Source organism: Drosophila grimshawi, unplaced genomic scaffold, assembly GCF_018153295.1.
Source record: "Drosophila grimshawi isolate 15287-2541.00 unplaced genomic scaffold, ASM1815329v1 contig_44, whole genome shotgun sequence".
Classification (NCBI taxonomy): Eukaryota; Metazoa; Arthropoda; class Insecta; order Diptera; family Drosophilidae; genus Drosophila; species Drosophila grimshawi.
The window spans coordinates 5,224,067-5,250,990 of NW_025063240.1; the positions used below are offsets into that span (position 1 = coordinate 5,224,067).

At 36.4% G+C, this 26,924-nt stretch overlaps 2 protein-coding genes across 5 annotated transcripts in view; one reads left to right on the forward strand and one right to left on the reverse strand.

Annotated features, from left to right (window-relative positions):
* The window catches only part of LOC6558346 (protein TANC2), a 55,066-nt gene that overhangs the window by 1,243 nt on the left and 26,899 nt on the right, over window positions 1-26,924 (forward strand). The window lies entirely within an intron of this gene.
* Window positions 13,127-15,032, reverse strand: LOC6558340 (trichohyalin). The gene has a single exon (XM_001985146.2). It carries the CDS (start codon window positions 14,920-14,922, stop codon window positions 13,216-13,218), a length of 1,707 nt encoding a protein of 568 aa, XP_001985182.1. The 5' UTR covers window positions 14,923-15,032; the 3' UTR covers window positions 13,127-13,215.

Consider the following 26,924-nt stretch of genomic DNA (forward strand, 5'->3'; position numbering starts at 1 on the left):
TGTTACACCTCCCGTCTCCATTGCTGTTTGTTATTATTGCTCAGACAATGCAGCTCTGTTGTCATCGTCTGGAAGGGTTCTGCTAGCCTGGATGAGGGTAGAGGGCAGCAGGAAGTGTGTGTGTACCATGAGAAATGCCATAAAAATTCCAGCATTGGCGGCGTCTTCTCCAGCTCAGCGTTTGCGCTTGCGCAATACAAAAAGCTTCTTTTTTTATATGTATTTATTTGCGCTCCTTTCGTTGCGCATGCCAAAGTCTGCGCGCAGAGCAGCAGCAGAGAACGTGGAGAGCTTCCAGTGCTGGAGTGCTGGAGTTGTCGGTGTGCGCTTTTATTTGTGTTTGCTGTGTAGAATTCCCAGAAATGTATTATTTCGAAATTTGTTAACAAGCAGACACACACAGACACAACTATGAGGAGGATGAGGTTAAAAAGAAGTGTATCAAGTGTTTTTTATGTGCTGCGATTTCAAGTTGAAGGTTAAAGTTGAGTTTGATCTCCACTCGCCACTCTCCTTCCATAAAGTTAGAAAAATGTGTAGATCTAAGCATGTGAGTATGTGTGTGTGTGTGTAGTTGAGAGATTTGAATTCAGTTCGAGTGGCAAACAGAGAGATCCTTTGTCATTCAACTGGAAATGGGACAAAAGAAATAATTAAGAAATTTTGATGGGCCCTACACAGTATTCAATAACAAGACTCACAGATATCCTACTCAAAAAGGGATTTGCTATAAAAATGAAAACTAACCTTAAAAAAAAAAGTATTTAATGTGTAAAGGTTGTTGGAAAGTTCACAATTTCCAATATTAATTATCGATAACCATGAAGCTGATTGGCAAATTCGCCATCAGTTTAATTATAACTCCAATCGACAATCAATACAAACATATTTATTACTATTTTTAATTGCGAAAAAAAACTGACCAGACATAACAAGTCTAATAACAACAAAAACAAATATTGCCATATTTTTATTTATTTATTGTTGTTTTATTTCGAATTTGCATGCAGCTGTTGGAATTTGGAGACCTTGTCCCCGCCTGAAAGTGCTCACAATTTAGAAAGGAAGCGATTTATCTATCACTGCAACAAGCAAGAAGAAGACCAACTTCAACTTTGTGGCAATGAGTTAATAAAAAAACACCCTCAGGGCTCATTAGGTGCAGTGGCACAAGTGTGTGTGTATATTTCTGTCTGTGTGAATAAGATTTATAGGCAAACTTTAGCTGGAAGGCAGAGTGAGATAGAGAGAGACAGTATCTTTCGATTGGCTCTCTCTTTCTTGGATGGTTAATTGTGCGACTGCTCAGCGGGCAGCCGTGCCAAATGAGCGCTTAAAGTGTCGGCGTTGCAGCCTGCGCATGCGAACAGCATGCAAAATAAATACAAAACAAGTTGGCAGCTCCATTAGCTGTTGTTGCTTCTTCTTCTTCTACTTCGTCAACGATGGCAAATCGCATTCGATTTGTTTGCCGCATTCGCAATGACATTTTGAATTATTTGCCACTTCTTCTTCTCCGTTGCGCAGCTCCTATTTGCTATCTCTTTCTAGTGTGCAGTTAATTTACTCATTATTTTGAAATCAACGTTGAGTTGTTGAGTAGCCTGCCAGGCAAAAGCATGTTGCAGAACTTACAATTTATTGACTCTCTCTCTCTCTCTCTATATATATTTATCTGTTGCACAACTGTCCTGCCCGTTAAGGAACTGGAAGTTGATTAAGTGCCCGCCACTCTTTTTGTCATTAGCGACTGAATATTATTCATGTCGAAGTTTCGGCTCGTCTTTAATTAAGCCAATCAATAATTGTGAGCAATCTTTAATTGGCTTCGTTTTTGTTCTTTACAAAAATCGAAAAAATGGAGCACAGCTTAAAGAAATATGAATACTCTTAAGTTGCTTGCACTTTCAGCTATTATATCTCATATTATATTCAGCTTTAAATCTTTTCTTATTCATTTCAAAATTGGTATGAATGCTCTTAAGTATCCTGAACTTTATAGTTTTAAATTTTCTCGTAATAATTTTATAGCACACAAATTTATTTGAATAGTTTTTGACCTCCAAAAACAAAGTATTGACTTGAGCTGTCGATAAACATTTGAAAAACATAAAAACAATAAAATACAAAAACTTATTAACTTTTTGCACATTTATTTGAGTGGCAAATTGGAAACGGCAGCTGCGTAACACTTTTTTGTAGTAGTAAACTCGTCGGCCAAAGATAAAACAAAGAAGACAAAAAATGGTAAAATAAAAAAAAGCAATCAGCATTCATATCTCATCACAAGTTGTCCGCTAGTTGATTGTTGTCAATGTTGTAGGCGTCACTTGTCGGTAGCGCCAAACTTGTCCAATAAGACAACGACAACTTGTTGAGGAGCACACGTGCAACGTTAACAAAAAACAGAAAACAGCTAACAACAATGTCAAAATCAATTTAGAAACTTTAGTCAGCTGACAGATACCCTCCCAAAACATATTTTTCAAAAACCTAATGGTAATCTAGAAGGTCCTTTAAGGTCGAGCTGGTTTTAAAAATCTTGAAATTAGTTTTTTTATATTTTTATATTCCTCAACAAAAACAATGAGATCAAATATTTTGTACAGCTTAAATATACATACACTTAAATCTAGATGACCAAACACAACCAGATTGAAAAGTTTTATTCCTATAAGACAGAGCTAATTTTAAAAGTGTAGAATTTTATTTATAGATCTTATATTTAACAACAATTTCAATGTATATATATTTATGTATTTATTTAATTTATTTTTGTATAAAATCCGGGGTTTCTAGTCATAAATTGACCTCTAGAACAAAACTATATTTAAATGCTTGGCCAATTTTGACCCGAAATTTATTTAGAAATGCTTGTAAAAAGTCTTGCTTGAAATCTAGATGACACAAACAAAAAAAAAAACAAGGAAAAGAAACACAACCCCATTGATATTCGTCATGTGTTTCAGCATGTGTGAAAAGTTATCGCGATTTGTTGAATGAAACCGTTGAGCGAATTCATGCGATTTAATAGGCAATGTTAAAATGTTTTTGGCTTGCTATTGAAAGCGTATTCAGCATATGGTCTCAATATGGATTTAAGAGTTTCACAATACACAGCAATTAATTTTGAATATGGGAGCTTGAGAACTCTGCAACCATTTATGAAATGAGTGTTAAACATCTAAATTACAATAATTGCTCACATTTTTAAACAGTAAATAATTTCGTTGTACTTCGTAATTGTAAATAATTTCGTTACTTAGAAAGAAATTTATCAGCGACATTTTTGATGACGTAATTCCGGGGCATTACCAAATTTTCAACTAGTTATACTTAGTATGACAGCTATATCTATTTTCCAGTCATATTAAACACTTTTATGTGTAAATTAATAATAATTTATTAATAATTAATAATATCATTTAGCTATTACACTGAAAAGTGAAATTAATTGCCATTATTAAGAGTTCACTTTTATCATGTATTTATGTATAAATGCATGTACATCTGTAAATATACATATGTATGCTTAACCAGAGTGGCCTTTAGTCAACTTTTTGCATGGCTCATTCATTTGGCATGCCTAAAGGTAAGAGTCTCGATAAGATAATGCCACATACATTTTCACACGTAAGAAAACCGTTGCCTGGTTTAGTTGAAATCGCACCTTTTGACCATACACTGCGAGAAACCACACACTCACTACAATGAAGAATATATTTTGTTATTATATATTTATTTATTTGTTGATATCTGATTTGACATCGATTCTTAAGTTTTTAAGTTTACAACATTTCATTTGAGCTGAAAATTCCTAATTCAACATTTTCAATTCTGGCATGAATAATTATTGCTTCAAGTTTCGGAATTTAGTTTTTGGAATGCATTTTTGTGCTCAGTGTACAAAAATATGTGTTCAAATTTTAAGGGCGGCGCCAAGCGATTGTCGCGCTTTTTATATAGTCTTGCCGAAGTTATTATAATTTTGTCGTGACCTTTGTAACGCATAGAAGGAGGTGTCTTCGAGCTGATAAGGTATATATATTCTTGATCAGCATGAACAGTCGTGACGATATATCCATGTCAGATGGAAGGTTATCATGATGAAACGTGGGGTATATTCGTCTTTTGCTAGAGGCAGTATATATGCCGGATCTGATCGGCCTGGATTACTATATCACAACTTATCAATTATCAGTCTTAAGCATGGGACTACTAATTTTGATGATTTGTCGTTATTTTTATTTATGATCATATTGGAGTGCGTTCTGCAAGGGTATCTAATCTTCGGCGAAACTAAGAAACAGACGTTCTTACTCGTTTTTGTTGCTGTCAATATTTGCTGATAATTAATAAGGGTAATTGGCTTTGCTTGTTGTCGCCTCGCTTTGCTATCTGAAAAAAGTTTACTTTTCAAATTGTCGCGATTCCAAAAAAAAGAAGAAACTATTGCAAAATATGAAGAAGAAGAAATAGTACCACAAACGCTTCAATTGAGGAAGTAAAACATTGTTTTTAATTTTTATCGAGTCTGGTCTAGTGCAAATATGAATTTGCCAAATTTGCTTATGCCAAATGTTTGCCCAGCAAATTCGCATGTCGATCTTGACTTCGCAGTGTGTGTGTGTGTTGTGGGAGAAGAGCGTTTGTAAAGCGTGACTTTCAAGCGATTATTGCACAGATTTGTTTGAGTTTCGCGCTTGAGTTTTGACCATTGACGCTGTGGGTCAGCATGTTAGCCAGGGTCAACAGTGGGTCAGCAGTGGATTTGCGTTTGTAAAGCAATTTAATTAACATTGAGAAAACAAATATTTCTATAGAATACATCTATTTTTTATGTGTAAAGGATAAAACACGAAAATAGTGTTCTTTAATGAGTCATCCACTAATGCATTTTTCTTGTACATTTTATTTGGGACTCCGAACTGACCTTTCTTTTGGCTTATCTTTTGACAAATGCTCAAGGAGAGTGAATAGACCAAGTGGACAATGATTTATTTCACACAAATTGCATAATCAAATTGAAAACAATTCATCAAATATGCGGGCAGCATATACATATATTGAATGAATATCGAGTGCACTCAAAATAAAATCAAAAACTTCACCGCTCATTTTTGAATTGTGCGTCTTTCCACTTACTAATTTACTTGTTGTGCGAATGTGAATGTAAATATGAATGACTATTTGCTCATTCATTGAAATATTCACATTTTTCCGAGTCGTATTTGCTTTGTGGGCGTCATCAAAGACACACTAAGTAATTTATTACTTAAGTGTTTTTCTCCTCATCCTCCCCACTTTGCTTAATTGTTAAAGATGATTTAATGTTTTGTTTTGTTTTGTCTTAACTTTCACCTGAGCGTATGTTGGTCATTTAAGTGAAATTGCCGCCTAATGACTGAGCATTTCTTTTTTAATTAGAGGCCTCATCAAGCCATGGAATTATTAACAATAAACATTTCCCATTTGAGTATCGCCAGTCTTTCAAAACAAAAACAATGGGCGCAACCCAAAAGTTTGTTGAACCCCTTTCGAGTTGACAAGGTGCATGGCAAGGCACTGGATTATTCATATTCATATTCATATTTGTTCAGTTATCAGCTGCCCAAACACAAAGATATTAATCCGACATAAATCGCACGAACAAACGAAAAGTTTGAAGAGGTTCTCTGGAGAGAACACGTTTTGAAGATGACTACTTACATTGTTGTACAAATACAAAATACAGATTGAAATTCAATCGATTCTTCCTTTAAAAGCTATAAATATACATATATATATATGTATTTCTATGTTGCTGATCTCTGTCCAAATTTTAGAAGCGTAATAACACAATTAATGAGTATTTTTAAGATAACTTGGCAAACCAACAAAAGCTCTCACAAGAACTCATCTTTTGATCGATTGTTCCAATCACAACTATATGATATAGTTTTCCGAACCGGCCGGCTCTGACATATAAACTGCATGTATCAAAAACACCGATAAACTTAAAATTTTATTTAGCTTAATAGCGAAAGATAGACGGATATGGCTATATTAGAAGAAGCTGGAATGTTCCAGTAGTGAGAGCTCGACTAAGAGACACCCTAAGCCCAGAGATTTAAGCGTTTTGATGTATTTTATTTATGTAAAAACGACGAATAGGTGGCTACCCATCCTTCTGCATGGAGTCACGTCTAGATTAATACCAAGTTAATTTTTTTGTACTTTGATTGCGCAAGTTTAGTGTACCATTTTTCACATTTCTATTTTGTTCAGTTTATAAATATATATATACTTCCCCTTCGATGTGTTACAAACGTAAATACCCTCTGGTGAAAAATAAATTCAACGGTATGATTATGTTTTTCGTGGTGCTGCTAACAAAAATGGGTGCGACTCTGTGTAAAGTTTGACAAGTGTTTGTTGCCTGTTTGTTGTTTGCCGCCTCAAAGCAAACATCAATGCGAAATGTAATTCGACAAATCGAATTGTTTGCATTTGTTGGATGGCTGCTTCTTCTTCTTTCTTTTTGCTTGCCCTTTTGATTTTTTTGTGCAGTGTCATTGTGGCCATGAATCAGCGTCAAGACATTTTGGATAAAGGTCCAGTTATAGCAGCAAGTTGTGGCAACATGAATTCTTCACGTTGCTGCAACTGCAACTGCAGCAAATGAATTTATCACAAAAATGTCCCGCTACAATGTCAACGCTGCCACAACAGCAAACACGAGCGAACTTGCCGCATTAAAAGGCTATAAATTTATATATATATATATGACCAGTCAGTCAGCCAAACTTCCAAGAATTGGGCAATTCGAGCCTGGCCAAACAGTATTTTGTATATTGAAGAAAACTCGAGACCAAAGTTTGATTTATGCGTCGAGATGCTCAATGGGCGATATGATGAGAGAGGGACATGCTGAAAGAGAGAGAGAGAGAGAGAGAGAGAAAGAGAGAGAGAGAGAGAGGGGCGGTGGCTACTAACCCAAGCAGATGAAAAATAACCCAACTGAACGGCACGACTACCAAAAGCCGACGTCGTCGTCTGCCCGCCGGACACAAACTGCTGCATAGACATAAATTATAAGCCATGGCTAAGTAGGAAACTGTTAAACAGCAACAACAACAGTAACAACAACAACAACAGTAACAACAACAACAACAACAACAACAAAAGCAGCTACCTACAATGGTAGCCCAACCAAATTACCATACAAAATTTGCCGTACGAAACTGAACAACATAGATGCAAAAAAAAAGTTTCTCAAAATACATAAAAATAGTAAAGAGATTTTTGAGAAACTTATAATATATTTGAAATGTGATGTGGTTTGTGAATCGAATTTAGGTGTTCTTAATTATCGCTGATTTATTTCTTTTTATCAAATGTGCTAAAATATTTCTCATAATTCATACAAGTTTTAAAAAGATTACTTTAACCCAAAATGTACTTTTAATTATCAATGCCTAAAATGTGAATGAAAATTACAAAAAGGATTATATTTTCAGTATTTCTGTGTTGTTTGTTTGTATCACATGGGCAAAATGTTTCTCAAAATTAATACAAGTTTTAAAAAGGTTTTTTATAATCTTCCAATAGGGCATCTTGCTCGATCTTTACTCGACTGATCTTTCCTATACACAGTTGGGTTGGGTTAGTTATCCTTATTGGTATACGCACTTTATAGATTAAAAGAGGCACATCTCTCCATCTGGAATAACCCAGCAAACACATTAAAAACACACTCATCAAATTTCATATACAACTTGAACATGTTTGCCCATTGTTTATAATCAGTTCCGTTTGCTTCTGGCAGCTGCATTTAAGTTTTAGTTTCTCTTGCCTGCATATTGTTTACAAATATTTAACGAAAATTTGCAGTTTATCTAAAGCCAGAGGTAAACACACACACACACACACACACACAGGCATATACAAAGGTTTCCTGTCATGTTGCAAGCGTTGAATGCCTCAGCTCCTTTCGCTGGCTTGGCTGCACGGCAACATGTTGCACTCACGTCAATGTTGCGCCTTTGTCTCGTAAATCTTAACATTTTTATTATAAAGTTGTTGTTGGCGATTGTGGCTTATTTTTCACACAATGCGCGCGATTTATTTTTTTGTGTGCATTTGCAAGCTGAAATTGATTAATTACAAAACGGAAGAGTCTTCGCTGAGATGTTCAAACTTATAAGCCATAAGTCAAGTCCCATCCCATATATACATAAATAAATAAATCGAAAGCCAAGTTGTGCCTTTTGTTTCCTATGAGCAAATTCATTTTTCAAGCTTAATTTTATTAGTATTATTTTATTTCTTATGTTACACAAAAGCAGCAAAAGCAACTTTTGTAAGTCACGGCTCAGTGGTCAATTGTACAATATTATTTACTGTTCGATTGAAGGCCACTCACACAACTGGGCAGAACACAATGAATTATCGCAATGACACTGAACTATTGAACTGCACCACTCGAACAGCCGCATATATACTATTTATTCAAGAGTGTATTCGTGATTACATAAATGTTTTTCTTGAAGCTTGTAGTTGGCAGTTCCGACATAAATAAGCTAGAACTGGGCGGAAGATTAAATACATTGATTAATGATAGTTTAAATACGTAGTTCGATGTAAGGAAAGGGGGAGGTTGTGGAGTTGTGGCAGCTGACCATATAAGTTTTGATGGAGTTCTGGTATTGAAATGTTTTGAACCGGTCTAAAACAGAATCGCGTTTCAAACATTGAATGTAGTGTAATTTTTGAGGTCAATTCATGATCAATAAGCATGAAAATCTGATAATTTTTGGTCGGCATTGGAAAGTTTTGACCAAAGCAATTTTTGAGGGTATAATTTGAATATGACTTTCGAAATAGAATCGCGTTTCTAACTTTAAATACAGTATTTATTTTGAGGTTAAACCATGCTTAAAGCGCCTTAGTTTTCAAAATTCGAACCAGCTTAGTCCCGATTCCACTGCCCCTGAAATCAGACGCGTCTATATAATTTCTAAACTGTGGATTCCAAGAAAATTTAAACAAAATGTATATATGGATGACAGGCTAAGGTTAGTTCCTCTCCATATTGCTCTTCTCACTTAATTTCTGAATTTATTATTCATATTTACTTGTGATGCTCGAAACCAAACAGAATATTCTTGTGGGGAGTGTCTTTTAGATGCTTGAAATTGTTTATTCAAAATGTTTGCGTCTGGCGCCAATTGAAAATGGCCTCAGACCACTTGGAGTGCAATTGGCGCCTGATCCTCAATTGCACATGGAATGCAAAATGACAGCAGGACGGCAAGTAGGGGGAGAGCGGGCAAAGAGAGTTGCACGTAATTGTGGAGTTAGTTGAGAGTGTTGGCTCCGCAATTTGCAAGTTCTAAATGGGATTTGATCTGCAGGCGATCTGTCGACTTTGTTCTTGTCTATTTTTGCGTGTTCCATTAAAACAAATGCCAAAACAATTAACTCAAATCGACTCGCTTGAGATACAGATACAAAATTGTTATTCTCATCCGTCGCATCACATGTGTCGCCTTTTGAACGATGTGAGCTACATAAATTCTATGGAATTTTTTTTATTTTAATGAGCTATTAAAATGCTTGAGGGCTGTAGACCATAGAAAACCAGCCACACAAATAAATACTACATACAAATTGTCATAAATCCGAGTATAATGTGTGAATAGAGACAAGAGACAAGTACTACAGGTTTAATGGGGACACGATTTCATGGCATTATTTTGTTTGTCTTATCTGCAGAGCGCACACAGCAAATAGTTTTTATATTGCTACTAAATAATAACCAAGTATTAGTGTTGTGCTTCTAACATTATATAAGTTTAAATTCCAAAACATTCGTACATGAACTCGATGTCTCGAGCAGGAAATGTATGAAATTATGTTTTGTATGCTTTTTGATCCGTTTTCCTAAGGGTGTCAAACCGGAACCACAATCGGAACTGGAACCGAAACTCAACATTTTAAGAACCGTTTATTTTTATTTTATTTATTTAACTTGTATTATTTATTATATTTGTTTTATTTACAATTTTAAAATTTAAAATAGTTAAATAAAATGTAGACACAAATGAAAATGAAAATATAAATATAATTACCATAGCAAATGGCTTCGTGCTTAATTTGAATTCCGAACCGAATTTCGAATTAATGCCGGAACCGGAAGCGAGGTGCGATTCGGTTTGACAACTATACAATTTTTAGTACCTAGAGCTTATAATTGCATATATATATATATTTTTTTTTTTATATAAAATTGTAATTGTTTTTTCTTTCTCATTTATTTTTAGGTAAGTTGAACAAAAGTCTAACAAGCTTTGTCATGGAATTCAAATGTTTACATACGTAAGTGGCAACTGCAAAGGCAGAAATCAAATTTCCTTAAATAATTAAACAAATAGTTACATTTTTAATTTTACATAAATGACTCATCGATGTTGTCAGCTATGAGTTAGTCAGATCTGAAGCTGTTCCAACTGTATGCATTTAGTATTTATTTTTTAGTTTAACAACTTTTAAAAGGTTTTCAAGGTGTTCCTATCCTCAGATTTTGCTCAATTTTATGTGTTTAGTGTTTGTAGCTACGACTTTCTGAAAATCAGCGCTCGGAGAGGTCTACCTATAATATATACATAAATATGTGATTTTATGTTTAAAATTAGCATTTTTCATTTATTTTATTATTACCAGCTCATTAGCTCTTTGAAGCCTATTAACTCAAAGCGATTTCAGAAGCCAGTTTCGTAATAAAATCCTTTGGCAGAGGTTTGCACAAACAAACTTACCTGCTTTTTTTTGTAGCTTGATTCAAAATTCATAATTCAAAAACAAATTTATGTTTGCACAGCTCAATTTTTGGTTTTCAGTCCAGACAAAAATAAAAAGAAACTGTTGACTCTTCTTAGAATTCGGGCAGGTCTTCGAGTGTGTCTGTCTGGTGTGTTTGTGTGTCGGCAAAGCTACAAAGTCTGCCAAGTCGCAGACTTGCAAAAAAATAAGTAAAACAAAGAAAAATTGACAAATAACAAACTTAAACTGAAAAGATTGAAGTTGGCTTCAAAGTTCTTTACCCAAAACGAAATAAAGCAACCAAAAAATATTGCTGTGTATTTGTTTTATTTGCAATAGATACAACTTGAACGTTGTGAAGATACATTAACCTTCGTGTTGCTTTGCTCGTTTCGACAATTTTCGTTGTTTGGTTGCGCAAATACGACAACGACAACCACAACAACCATAACAACAGCAACAACAGCAACAACGACGGCAACTTTTGTATCTAAAATCAACAAGTTCACGACGAACATGACAAAGATAAAACCTTTAAGCCCCAGGCAGCAAACACACACGCACACACACCTATACAATTGCACACGCTCCCATTCAGTGTCAGGCGTTTGCTTAGACAACAAACAAAACTTGTCCCCCTCCCCTCCCCCCATCAAAAAAAAAAAAACAAAAAAATAGATAGAACTCACCAAAAAATATAAACCCAGTTGACTGACATGAGTCCACCAGCAAACGTAAATATCGTACAAGAATATGGCTCATATATTTGTGGAACGAAACTCGAACACATAATTCAATTTTGTGACACATTAGTCAGTGGGTTTACTGAGAGAGAGAGAGAGAGGGAGAGCGAGATAGAGAGGAAAAGAGAGGCCAATAGAGAGCCAGAAAGAACGACGACTTTTTTTTTGGCTTCCTCAGTTTGTTTGATTAAAATTTTAGCTTGGATTTCCGAATGAGTAATGCGTGCCTTAAACAAAATGAAATTACAAATTAAAAAGGTTTTTATTCATTATTGTTTGATGGAAAGAGAAAGTTATGGCCAACAGCACGAAGTTTAAATATTATGGTTTTAAGAAATAAGTGAATAATTTAAATATGTTATTGCTGTCTGCAGGTCAATTGTTTTTTATTTGTATATCATTTCGAAATAAGTTCTAACTTTAGGCAAGCTTAATAAATATGTAGAGATTCCTAACTTTAGAGTTCGATTTATTAAGCTTTTCTAAAGATAGAATATTTAAATTAATTATTATGTTAAAAACCGATTATTTTAACTTTCTTGCTGTCTTATCTGACCTTGCTCTTTCGTACCAATGACAGTATTTCACACACTCTCTGCCTGAATGTTCCACATAAATTGCCACTTGTACAATCGCCCAAATGCAAATTAAAGTAAAGTAATTTTTTTAGCCGCCAATATTTGATGACAATCTCGCATGCAACTGCTAAGTGCCTTTCACCAAACAACATGCAGCAAACAACAGAAAAAAAAAGAAAACACTTTTGTGGCATCCCAGAAACACATGCCCCATAAATATCACAAGCCGCCTATCGCAATTAAGTTAGTCGAAGGGGGAGAGGGGTGAGGAGTGCGGGGTGGGGACACCTCCAATAATGGTGGAATACGATTACCACAAGGCAGGTGAACTGCAGGCCATGAGTAATGCAAATGGAGCCTGGCATTGGAAATTGATAGCTTCACTTTGAACTCGAATAACTGCAGCCTGTGTTTGCAATTCAATATACAGAAAGTTGAATGCAGTAATTTTTATGATATTTCCAATTGAATTGCAACTTTGAAACGAATTTCGAAAGGTTTCTTCGCAAGAAAAAACACAAAAAAAATGTAATTAAGTTGTAAACTCAAAGCTCAAAGCAAACATATTTTATCGAAAGTAACTAGAGATTATCCCAAAACTCAGAAAAGAAATATGGTTATTTATGTAAGCAAAAAAACAAATATATTTCTAAAAGCACTGCAATTGTTTAAGGATTTTTTGCTTATACTTTTTAGGTTTTAGATTATTTAATTATTTATTATGAGCTGGAATTAATTCTCCGTCACCTTTCAACTTATTTATTTTGATGTTGACTCAAATTCCTTCTTACATCTTCCGTCTTTTTTTTTTTAAATGCTTGATATAATTTTTATAACGTTGGAAAGATTAAAAATATTATTTATCTATATTTTAAGAAGGCCTGTTATGGATTTTAATAATTCCATTTGTTGTAGATTTTAAAACGTTTCGTTTATTAAAAATTTTTGTTTTACATTAACTTATGGAATCATAGATATTTTCTAGCTATTACTTCTGTTCTATTACTATGAAAAAGTACTTATATTCTCTCAATTATTATTATTATTATTATTTATATATTACTTCGAGTAGTGTTATCCATTTCTTAGTTCTACTCCTCCTCCTTTACATTGTTCTTCAGCAACAATGCATCGATTTTCTTAAGATTCTGCTCGATTTTCCGATTGTACTCTTCTTCCTCATTGTGGCTCTGTTCCTTTGGGCTCTCTTCCGCTGCCAGCTGCTGCTGCTTCTCCTGGCTACTCGCCTTCTCCTCCGCTGCACTGTCTCCCTTGGTGCGTCTACCCATGGTCAACTTGGTAATTAGATGTCGTGGAATTGTCACCTTGGCTCCAATGCGATTCTCACTCTTGTACTGGTCGAGGGCGCGCACGAAAGGTTTGAGGGGACAGCCCTGGGCTTGGGCCTCCGTCATCAGCTTGTGGGCATAATCTACGAAGAAGGCATCCTCGCGCAGGCATTCCATTTGCGCCTCACGATTATAATTGATGCCCGGACGTGCCTGCTCTTCCAGTCGTTGTGCCTCCTGTTTATCCAACTGGGCGCGCAACTCACGCTGTCGATTCACTTGCTCTTGGCGCTGTTGCCGCTTGAACTCCACATGTATTCGATCATTTTCCAGTCGCCTTTCCTCATCCTTGCTTCGTTGTTCCTCCCTGCTCCGCTTGGCTGCCTCCGCCTGTTCCTGTTCGGCTCGCTGCATGGCCAATCGCTCCAGCTTGCTCTGCTCCAAACGCTGGCGCCTCTTTTGCTGCTCAACACTGTGCGCCCGTCGCATCTCCGCCAGCTGTTGTTCTTGGCGGCGCTGGTCCTCCTCGCCAGCACTGTAGTTCAGCCGCGGCGCCAGCTCCTTGGCCAGTTGCTCATTGCGTCGAATACGTCGCTGCACACGCTGCTTGCCCAGATCGTATTTGAGCCCATCCAACTTGGCCTTGGCCTCGTTGTGCACTTCGCACAGCGCCTGCTCCACTTCGTCCAGCCGGCGTAGCTGCTGTCGACGCTGTTCCGCTGCCACAAGGGATGCCAGCGCCTGTTCCTTCGTCTGCTGCCTTCGGTTCGCCTGGTGGGCTGCTTCCTTGTCCCGCTGCTCCTTCAACTGGATCTGATTGCGCTGTCGTTCCTCTCGCGCCTGCTCCAGTTGCTCAGCTTTGTTGGCTTCGCGTTCCAGCTGTCGCTGCTTAATTGATTCCAGCAGTTCTCGCTTGTGCTCGCCCAGCTGCTGTTGTCGTTCCGTGTGCCGCAATTGCATCTCGTCCAGGCCGTTGAGCACCTGTTCGCTGTAGATGCGTCTGTCCAGCAGGCGCTGCTGCTCCGCTGCAGCTGCCAACTGGGCCTGCAACTGTCGCTGGGCATTGATGCCACGCAACACTTCGCTGTGCAGCTTGGCACAGTTCAGTTCCCTTGGTCCCGGACGCAGTTGCTCCAACAGCTGTTGCGCCTTCTCAATGCGCTTTTTTTGCTGGAGTTGTTCCTCCCGCCGCTCCGCCTCGCTCTCTTCCAGCGCTCGCTGTTTGGCCTGCTGCTGCTGCTCCAGCTGCCGCCGCTGATTGCTCTTGCAACGTTCCTCTTGGGTGCGGCACAGATTGCGATTTCCAAATTGACGCAGCAACTCCTCGCCGCCAAGACGCAGCTGCTCCTCGTAGGCCTGCCGCTGCAGTTGCTGCTGCCGCTGCTGCTCCTTGGCGGCCTGGTTGGCATTCGATTGCAGGCGTCCATAGCGCTGCAGCGATATTACCAACGGTGGCTTCTCCCTAGTCTTCACCTCGCGTCTCTCCTGCGGCAGCCAACTGTACTGCATTCCGCTTGGAGCTTCGAGCAACAATGAATAACTGTTGTTTGTTTCCCTGGCTATTTGCCTATGGATTTTGACCGTTTTGTTAGCTGTCGTCAAGGCGCCTTTGTAGTTATGACAACTGTATGTCTTAGCTTGAAAGTGAAAGAATATTCATAAAATTATCAAAATTTTATATGAACTTTGAACAAAATGGTTTTATTTGCTAAATGCATTCATCTAAAGCCTAAAACCTGCTCAAAAGTGCATAGCTATTGAAAATCGGTTCAGTTTTAACAAAGTAGATATAAGATTTATCTATTATTATGTAAAATGAAATTTGAGTCATTTGATCAAATTTAAAATTAAAAAAAAATAAAGGATATAATAGAGTATATTTATTTTATTCATTTCTTCTTCGCTAGTTTATTTGTTTATTAAAATATAAACCACGATTTTTTACACGCTTATTAAACAACTATCACCATAATTATTATTATTTTATGATATACAATATTTTAGGTAAGTCAAACTCAAACTTTGGAATTATTCAGTGCATTTCAGTAGTTATTTGTTTGAAGTTCGCACTTTGTAAGCTCAGCTTTATCAATACATTAACTTTAAGCCCAATTGGAAAACTGCTTTTAGCCATATTTTGATTGATCTTGCATGCATTCAGTGGGCAAATAAAGATTTGCATGTTTGATAAAGCCAAGTATTTGCAATTAATTAAGGTATTTTGTTCAAAATGTGGCCATTTGATCGTGTCACATGAGCACATGAGAAGCAATGTTGTCAGTTGTTTGATTAATTAGCAAAGTTTGCTTGTTGGCAACTGTCAACGCAAATGGCAAACATTTTCTCCAAATGCCATTTGCGATGGCTTAATTATGTCCAAAAGTTATGTCTTGGCCATTTGGCAAGCGACTGCAACAACCTCACTTCAATGTTGACGGCTGTTTTCTGTTTTCTGTGATAAAAGCTTTGAATGTTCGCTCAGTTAACGAGTGGTCTTTGAGTTGAGTAGAGTTTTTCGATAAAAAGCCACAAATTCAAATTGTCAACTCATTTCCTACTGTATAAAGGTATTTTTATTTTTATTTTATTTTTATATATTTTGCTACCGAGCCCAAGAGGGCTCAACAAAACAAATCTGTTTGGGCACGCTTCATTTGCCTCACATTCAAATCCATTGAGTCGTATCCGTATCTGTATCTGTATCTATATCTGTATCTGTATCTGAACTTTAAATCAATTTAATTAACACTTGCCCGCGAATAGCACTAAACAAAAAATCTTACAATGAGAGCCTCTTTACAAAACCCACAAAGCATTAAAGTCAAGTGTGGAACACTGAAGCGTATCCGTAGTTGGCCCTTGAATTGGGTCAGTGATTCAACGCTGCCTATGTCTATGCCGGTGTTGTAGAAGGCCTACCTATTTGTGTGTATATACACCTCAACCCACCCATAAATATAAAGCCAAACGATAAGGAAAAACTAGTTGCGCATATCTATGAATATATATAGGCTACATATGCTGCCAGGTACAAAGTGGCCAGTTTGCCTTAGAAGTAAACCTAAAGTTGCTTAGCGATGACCATACAAAGTTTTAATTTATAAGTGTAAAGTGTTTTTAATCAGACTGTCTACTTACACAGACTTAAAGCTGAATCAAAATTGAATTTGACCTGGGAAAGACAAAAGCAAAGATAATAATTCTACGATTGAAGTAAGGGAAGCGAAAGGAAATATTGAATCAAAATGGCATCTTTGCTAAAAGGTGTATTTCACAAATCTATTGTAAAGTGCGTGATTCAATAATTGAATGCTTGCTAACCAAGCAAGTACTTATCTTATCTGAGGTAATTGATTCCCCATAAGCTGCAGCTGATGGAATTATAGACTTTATATGCGTTTAAATAAGTCTTACTGCAGCAGTTGCAATTGTAGTTGCAACGTCAAGTGCAAATGACAGCTCCAAACAACTGGACAACAACCAACGGACAACAAGCAACAACAACAACAATGCCTCCAAGCCTTCTTCTTGTGGTCAACCAGTGTGTCTGTCTCTCTCTGGTATTTGTGCTGCTGTCTCTTTTTGGAGGCCCTGTCCCTTGTGCCGTGTGTTTCTTCATGTCCAGTGGCTGTGCGGCTGCCGTTGCTGTTTGCCACTTGAATGACTTCATGTTGTGCCCCTGTCGGAAAACTTGAAAAACTTGTCTTTGTCTTTGTCTGTGTCCAAAGCTGTAGCTCGAACTCCAACTCGAACTCGAGCTAGAGCCACGGGCAGTGTCTGAACCAGAGCCATAACCACACGTACTTTAGTAAATAGGTACTCCGAGAGGTGCGGAGACTGGCCAGAGACTGACAGATAAACACTCTGCCTCGAAAGAACAATGATGGCGACTGGGACAACAAATGAGTGCAACTGTTTTAATACGAACTGCACTCCAGTTCTCCACTTCTCGCGATGTTCTATGTTCAGTCCAGTTTTTCACAAGCAATCCAAAAAAGAAAAAAAGAAAAAGGAAAAAAAAGAAACAGAGAAACAGAGAAACAGAGAAAGCAACAGAAACAGAACGATCACATCAAAAGAAACAAACAATGTCCACTGACTGCTTGCTGCCTGCTCCAAGTTTGGCCAACAACAACAAAGGCAACAGTCTGGTTTCAGTCTTTGTATCGTTTTGCAGATCTTAACTGCGTCTCTTCCACATTTGCTAAAGTTGTCTGTCTGTTTGTCTGCCTGTTTGTCTGTCCGTTTGCCTGTCTGTTTGTCTGTTCGCTGGTTAGGGCAATTAACATGCAATTAAAAGACGTTTCAATCTAAACAACTTTAGAGCTAAGTGTACATATTACCACGTCTCACGGCACACACACACACGCACGCACACACACAATATAATTTAAGCCTCGGAAACACTATCAAGCTTTTAAAGAGCCAATCTGTAATTCGCCCTTTCTCAATGCAAAATAGGTAGCTTATGTCATGTCTATAAAAACTGGATACGCACATTGTTTGACTATAAAATTTAACCTACTGTGTCAATTTTATGAATCATTTTATTCAATCCATTCGTGTCATTCGCAAGTCTTACAATGCTTTATTTCACGTATTCTCGATGGAACTCTTTCTTCCTTTAATTCAATTTTCAATTCTAATATATCTCGGGCAACCGTCGCAAACTTAACTTACTCCACAGATTCAGAGACTTGTCCATCTTTATTTATTTTATGTATTACTCTTTATCTCTGTCTACTTCTTAACTCAATCGCCTAACAATAATGGTTCCGATTGGGGTTTTTCCGAGCTTGCAATAAATATTGGAGCACTTAAAAATTTAATACCCACAGACTATATTACATTTAATTAATTATTTTTCTTTAATTTTTAACTTATAATTTAGTTCCTCCTTTTTAATTTTGTATAATTTGTTAGAATTTAATTCGTTTATTAACATGGGTCTTGCCAATTATACAGAAACATTCAGGTTTTTTTTAAATTTACAGTCAAATTTAAGTTAAGTTGGAAATAGCTGACTAAATCAGCACTTCAAATTAGTTTGATTTTGCTCAAATTGAGTTGGTTTAATCACTTTCGTGTAGCACACAGTTTATTGAACTCATTTAATGTACTCTCCTTAACGAAGTACCTCAGATACATTAGTGATTTAACATCGCAACACACTGCTAATGAGTAATGGCTATTATATGTGCTTATGTACTTGGCATACACTTTTGACAATAAACTACATGAACTACACATATTAAGTGTAATTTGCTTAACTAATCTTTGGCTACGGCAATTTACTACTATTGTAAATTACAAGTATTATAAAGTTGTTGTTGAGTTGTCTATTTACTTGTTTTCTGTATTGTACCAAATACTTTTGCGGCTTATGTCATTTCTTGACTGTAAAATACAACAACAGCAACAATTGTGAGTATAAAACATACAATTTGAAGACCCTTTTGAAACTATCAAGCCTCAAATTGAAGTGAATCGTTTTGTTGTTATATTTTTGAAGGCGTTTCCATTTTGCTCGGGGGGGTTAAATCAGTTGAACTTTTAATTATATGTTTTCATTATCAATTGAAATGTTCTATTTCTCTTCTATAGGCGATTTCATACGCCGCTCTATCACATTATTATTATTATTAGTATTATTTTCGTTATGCTGTGTTTGTCAGCCACTTTTCAATGCCAACCTGCTCACGTTTTAGACGGCAATTTGTTGGATTTGTCGATTTGTATACGCTCTAAAGAGCATGGCAAATTGCATGTGTGTGTGTGCCTGTATGTGTGTGTGTGTGTGTGTGTGAATGTAGTGTGTCTATTGAGTCTCCATTATCGCTAACATGAGCCTTACATCGGTTTTGCGTTTTGCTTTTTGTCAGGCACACCTGAAGCCCAATCTGGTTGTTAGTGCTCGTGTCAGTTTTATTAGTTGTTGCTCAGTGTCACTTGAAGCATATCTTGAGATGCTGTTGCTTCATTAATAACATCGACTCTAGCATGTGAAACTTATATATAGATATGCTAATCTAAGCACAGCTCGAATACAAAATATGTGAGCATTGAGCCTTAAACTTAAATGAAATATAACCGTCTACAAACCCCAGCAATGCTCGAATAAGAATTTTTTATAAAGCTACTACATAAACACCATTATCAATAATTATGTATTATTTATGAGATTAATATTTGTATTCTTAAATTGCGTAAGTTCCTCATTATACATTATAATCAAATTAAATATTTTCTATAACATTTCACTGAAATTCACATAAATCACTAGTTGACCAACCAAGAGCTAAGTAAATCACTTTATTAGTATCAATTTCGTCTAACGAGCCAAATGCGAGATGTCAATCAATGTGATTTGAAAGCCAATTTAAGTCTTTCGACGGGTGAGTGAAATATTTCATAATTTCATATCAAAGTTGTGCGCTCGTATCGCCAATTCTATGTTACTCAGCTCGAACCCAATCAATCAATCAAAGCGTATTAAAAAGTTACATAAAAAAGAGAGAAAAAAATTAAATAAAAAATAAAACAAGGAAATCATAGATAGAAAAAAACATCGAGAACACAACGCTGTCAATCACACGCTCCATTTGCAGCCAAATTAAAAGCAGAAACAACAAACGGCCGGCGAACGTGTAAAAAAAACCAACAAAAAAATAAACTATGTATAAATAAAACTGGTACAAAATATTGGTCAAAATATTTATGACGACCCAAAAAAAAAAACTACATTAAAAACTGAACGCCACGCCCCAAAACAGAGATGATTAATGAGCCGCGGGACGGCTTAGAAAGCGCCTTAAATGAAACCCATTATGATCATTATGACAATAAAAAGAGCCCGGCAGAAATTATGTTGCACATAATCAACACAACACATAAAGTGATGTGAAGAATGGCGGTAAAGTGTTGCATTATGTGCTTAATGTTGTATGCCCCACGGCGCTTCACTACACTCCTCGCCTCCCTCTCTCTTTCTCATTCTCTCTATCTATCTCTCAAGTGGCGCCCACACGCGTCTGCGGCACCAAACTGATTTGTATGCAGTCCATCGCCTCAATCGTGCAGCGATTGCAATCGATGGCGTCGCGTAACGCGCCAACCAATGCTGCAAGCTTGTCAATCTCCGATCTTGGAGTCTCTTTCTTGGCTCTGCATTTCTCGAGTCTCGGCTTATGGACATCGACCTAAACAGCATAGCTAGAGCCAGAGCCAGAGCAAGAGCCAAGACACACGCGTGTTCCCACAATTCAATTTATGCAAATATATGCACAATACACATATATATATATATATATATGTGATCTGAGAAAAATACTAGAAAAACTAAATAGCTTAAGCAAGCCGAAGTTTACATACCCTAAATTTTACTTCAACCAATTGTTGCTATGAAAGCTAATGATTAAGTAGCCTGATGTTGATAAGTTGGTAAGCAAGAAAGATGTTCTTACTAGAACTTATCTTTCGACTGATTGTGAAATCTAAATGATTTTTTTTATTATAAGGGGAGTATAATTGTTGACCAAAAAGTTTTGTATACAAGAACACATCCTTCGATTGATCGATAATTTAATGTGAACCGACCGGCTTCGATATATTTATAGCACAAACTAGACGGAAATGTGGCCAGTTTCATTGCAATTCGACTGTTCATGCTGATCAAGAATTCATATATTTTATGAAATCAGAGACGACTTCTTTAATGCGTTACAAACTTAACGACCAACTAAACTACTCTCTGCAAGGGTATTCGAAATATATATAATTTGTTTTTATGTTCTATGCCGATTGGCGACCACTTCCACTTTGAGCCGCTTAGGGACACAGACACAGCTGATAGCCAACTGATTAGCATAATGGACCAAAACGGCAGCCGCAATCGGTAGTCGGCAGATGCTCAGCACCTGGGAGATAAATGTAAACCAAAACCAAGACCACGACTAAGACTAAGAATTCGTTATTAAATCTAAAATCTCTCTCTGTGCCAATGTTGTTGAGAATATATTGAATTTGACAATCAAAACAAAAATATTGCCTCAAACAAATAGTTTAAGCTGTATACCAATCGATATCTGACGCTGTAGGCGATGATAATTATGCATATTATTATTATTATTATTATTCTATTATATAATATTGTAATTGTCATTAAAGTCAAGTCAGACTTTTGGAATTCAAAGATGAATAGATAATAATAACAATAATTAGTTGAAATTGAGAAATTACTAAAACCGGCCTGAAATTTACCTACTTATGAATAAGTCTGTAATTTGATATGTATCTGGTGTATTTTCTACTTGTTTATTAAGTTTATAAGCAAATAAATAACGAAACACTATTTTTCGAAATTCAGAAATTCGAAAAGTTTTCCTAAAACCCACTAATCAGTGTAACTAAATTAAAGACATTTATTTAAATCAATATTGCTATTGTTAGGCTTTCAGAAATAACGAACAAATATAAACAATTTTTATCGCTTAATCATCAAACATCCAAAAAATGCAGCCAAGCCCAATATAAGGCTTAATCCAAATCACCCAAAAGCAACTAAAAACCTTGAGGCATTAATTTGGTCATAATTAGGAGACCCACTAAAATGCATAGTTAAATATATACATATGAAATATAAACTGTTTGGGCCTTGTGTTGCCTAACCAGTTGGTGGCAACTTAGAAAAATTAGATTGAAATTAATTTAACGCAATTTAGACACTAATTTGAATTTCTCTCGCCGAACAAAAGCCGCACAAATTAAACGCTCATTTTCATTGAAAACTAATTAATTTTGTCTCCTACAAGACAAACAAATTTCAAATGCTAATTTGCCTACGATTCACATCAAATTGTTGGTGTTTTTTTTTTTTTCAAAAATTTTGTTCGGTTTTTGGAGGCGGTAAATGTTTTTGGTAATAAAGTTGAAATCAAATCATTTGATTTGCAAATTCTGAGCATATAAATATATTTAAGACCATATCTTAATTACTTTTCAAAGCATAAGCGTGAGAAAAAGTTGAAGTGTTAAAGAAATAAATATTGTTTTGGAATTGATTTTTAATTAACTGTTTGGAAAGTTTGCACATATCGAATAATATAAAGTAATAATATAGATTTTAAATCATTTCCGCTCACAATTGACACACTTCCAAAACCCATCAACACCTTTTTCAATTGATTTGTATTCAAATGCATTTGGCACCAGCTCAAGCGACATTTAACCCCCAGCAAATTGTCGGTCAAATGTTATAAGTATATATGGCTAACTAAATCAAAGAGATGCATTGACCACTTAATCATGATGCTAAAAAAAATGCTGCAACCCACAAAAAAAGACCATGCTAAACCCGCATTATCCGAACTAAAAACGAAGAAGTGATCGATGGCCAATAGCCAATTATGGATGGGCGATCGACCCACAGATGCTGAGTATGAAGATTGTTTGTCAGAAATGTCGTACGAGTGCAGCGTGAAACGTGAGCTAATATGAATGAATGAGTGAGTGAATGAATCAGCTGTGCGCCACGGCCTGGGGCGTATTGAATGAATGACGAGTGAGTGGCCGCGATGTCTGCGTTGCCGTTGCCGTTAAAATTGGCTCTGCGTGGGTTTTCCCCAAAAAAAAATATGACGAAAAAAGGAAAAATAAACAAAAATTGCACAGGAAAAAGAAAATAAGTAAGAATGCGCTGGTGGAGTGTGTGTCACTAGAATATACCCTGTAAAGTGAAGCACTGATAACAACAGTTCTTGTCTTCGTTTTGAGAATATAATCTGTGTTTGATATGCGATTCTTAAGGAATATATGTGATATATATATAAGATATTCACAAATAAATTTTAAATGAGTATTTAATATTGTTAGTACTATTTGGAGGCATTTTGCACGGCATTTTGACCTGTTAGATCTGATGCGCTTTGAGCCTTTAGCTCTTCAATTAACTCTAATTTCTGTATGAATGGAAGACTTTGTGGGGTTTCTCTGTCCTCCGAGTTAAGAAAATGTTTTCCTAGCGTGTTACATCTTTATAATCTGCTATGATGTGTTAGTTAGGTGACTTCTTGTCTGTGACCTAGAGCCTCTACCCAGCTCAATTTGAACTGAGTACAGGGTATGCAAATAATTTACAAGTACGTTTGCGTTGGCATTGCGGCTTGAGCTTGGGCATATGAATATGAATGTGTACATATACATATATACATACATATATGTATATGAATGTCTCTCTGTCTTCCAATAAAATTGTCACTTTTCATTTGGTTAAGCGTATTTTGCTATTTTTCTTTCATAAAAAAACCTACGCTCAACGGAAGTGCCGTTTGATTTATGCATATTCGCATTTCGAGTTCAGTTGCGTGTTTTTCTTTTTCATTTTTAATTTTACATTTGTTTTTTTGTTTTTTTTTTTTTGCCAAATTTCCGGTCGGCACACATTTGACACACATTTAAATGTGCAGCTTAAAAGACCATAAATATTAATTGAATTTTGTAGTTTGATTGTGTGTGTGTGTATTTTTTTTTAGTTTGTGGCAGAACTAATAGAGTCATTTCACATTTGGCTGAAGATGTGTCCAAAATATGTCAACAAGTTTATCGATTGTTGAAATTGTCGTCTTACCTTTCCGGGAACTGGGTCAATGCTAAGCGATAAAAGAACTGCGTTATTCGATACTTTGGTTTCTTGCATCGTTTAATTTGATTTGCATGTTCCAAAATTGGTTTCTGTTCGACGTGGGTATGAAGAAGATAAGAGTTTTATATTTCTAATAAGTTACAAAACAAATAAATTAGAATAGGTGATTGATAGAATATTTGTACGATGTAAGTTTTAAGTGGTAATGATCACTGTAATGAGATACTTGACTTAATTCTGAACTACTGCTTTGCACTTGTTTCCAGCTGACAATCAGTTAATTGTAGCGAAACGAGACCTCATCAAAAGTGAACAACTAGTAGCTCTATTCATGTGCCAATGTCAGCACTCAAACCGATTGAACCGGAACCATGTTGATTTCATGATTGAGTGATTATGGCTACAGCAAAACATGTTGCGACATTCTGCCACACTTTTATCTGGCTAACGAGGAGCAATGATAGCAGAAGGGTTTGTTTCAGTGACTGTCGGCAAAATCAGTGACACTAGGCACTGAGTTGTGAACTTTACTGGGTATTCCATAAACAGGAATATCCTGCGTTGCATGCAACGGACGTTAGAGGCTGAGTAACGCCCAGTTTCCATTTTGCAGTCGCTTTTCGTGGATTTAGTTGGAGACGCCGAGGGCCACGCTTAGGTAACTCTTCTCGGCTCACGTTTCACGAACTGTGGGCGCATCAAAATGCAAAATCTCACGAAATTTGCCAATCGAGCGACCATTTGGGTTAATTTATGAGTTGCGATTTGTTTGCAACTCATTTAACCGACAACTCTTAAGACTTTATGACACTTTCAATGGTTTGTTGGTCCCTTCCACTCTAAGGCCAGCCAATTTCGCGCTTAATTTGTTTTATTTCACAATATCTCTCACCTGCCTTGAAGTTTATATTTCTTTTGCCGTTTCTCTTCTGCCCTTTTCATTGTTTTATTTGGCGCTTTCTACTACTTGCCACTTTCTTTGCAATCATTCTGTCAGCATGAATTATGGCCATATCCTGAGTTTTGGCTGAGTGAACTACAACCTGTGATTGATTTTTTTCTTGAACATTGTTTTTAATTGAAATACTGATTTACTATTCGTCATACTTAAAAATACTTGAAATGTATTTATAAACTTTGATGATCATCCCAATCGAATGAGTATGAATACGATGATGAGTATCCAAGCACGGTTTTGTATCTTTACTGACGATTTCAGCCATGCAAAAAATTCGATGGAAAAATGCAAATCGAATGCATCTATTATGGGTTGAGTGTGTGTGTGAGTGTGTGTTTGGTATGTAATTACAGTCTATGCTGGGTCGTCCCATTTCCGTCGCGTTGGGGATGCTGACTCATGCAGGCGACCATGTCGATGACAAACACAATCCACACTCACACACACACAATCCACACTCACACACACACACACACTTAATAGCCACGCCAATACCACAAAGGCAACCGTGACCCACGCAAATCCAGCACAAATCGAATTGAGTGACTAAAAGAGCTAGAGTCGGAAATAAGAGAGAAAGAGAGTGAGTAACAAATAAAAAAAGAAACAAAAACTTGAATGTAAAAAATGTAAAATTATTGCTGCCCACGCATTGAACTTGAAAATGTTCGTTTTTTTTTTTGTTTTTGTTTCCAAAACAATGGTGCTATTTTTACACTTTGCTTTCAAATAAATAAAACACACACATAATAAATCTTCAAAACCAATTAAAGGGGTATAAAAAATAATTTGAAAAAACCTGACCAAAGCTCAAAAGTAATTTTGTAAAAATCAGTGCGAAACAAAGAAAAATCGTTGTTGGAAAATGTTCCATGTCACTGCCGTATGCCCTGTAAACCATTGCGCGATAGGGTGTCACGGACTATGTTTACTATATATTTTCTGTAACTGTGATTATGTCTTAATTGAATTAAATTTAACATTCAATTTGTTACAAGCTGTGAATTTAATGATTATATTCTATTAATTGATGCTATAAAGTATATGTTGGAAAACTGTTAGTCGTCTACTGCCCACTGTCGAATTCTTTAGTGATTTGTGCGGTTCGCGTTTAAATTTAATTGGGCCTGCAAATAGTTGGCAACTGGTTAGCACTGCCACATGGTAAGTGGTAAATGGTAAATGGTCAGTGGTAAATGGTAAATGGACCATGGTCCGTTGGGTGCGCACTTCAGGCCTGAATTGTTACGGTCGAGGTTTGTGTCTAGTCTGTCAATCAACTGTAATGAATACGCATATTTGTGAAACTCACTCCATCACTGGGGGGAGGGGAGAGGCGCTTAAGCTATGCCCCCCCTCTCTCTCTCTCTCTCTCCAATTAACCCTGAGCTGTCTGACAACACTGCTCAAATTAGCAGCCCTGACCTGACACTTTGAATCGACGCTGTGACAGTTTTTGCTTTAGTTAAAACATTCCAATTAGCTACATGTATTTGCAGCAGCTAAATTAATTTTTGAAGTAGTTATGAGAATGGCTCTAACGGAAATGTGACTTGGCAATTTACAGTTTTCATAACCTTGAACATATTCAAATCTATTCTAACAATCAGCACATTTGTTCCATATGCATAATTATTTATTTGGAAAATATTTTCGACACGTTTGATATTGATTGACATTCAAGATCTACACATCTTGCCATCAAGCCTATTCGCTTTGTTCTGCGCTGTGTTGTCTTTATTTTATTATAAGCTATTCATAAATTTAAACACTTCTATTTATCGTAACCCTTACAAAAGACACAGCCCGTGGCGCTTATTTTAGTCAGCATTGTTTTAACGATCGTTTCATGGAACCTAAAACTCGTTTTGCAAGGTATTTAACAAGAAGAGAGAAATAAGATAAGATAAAAGG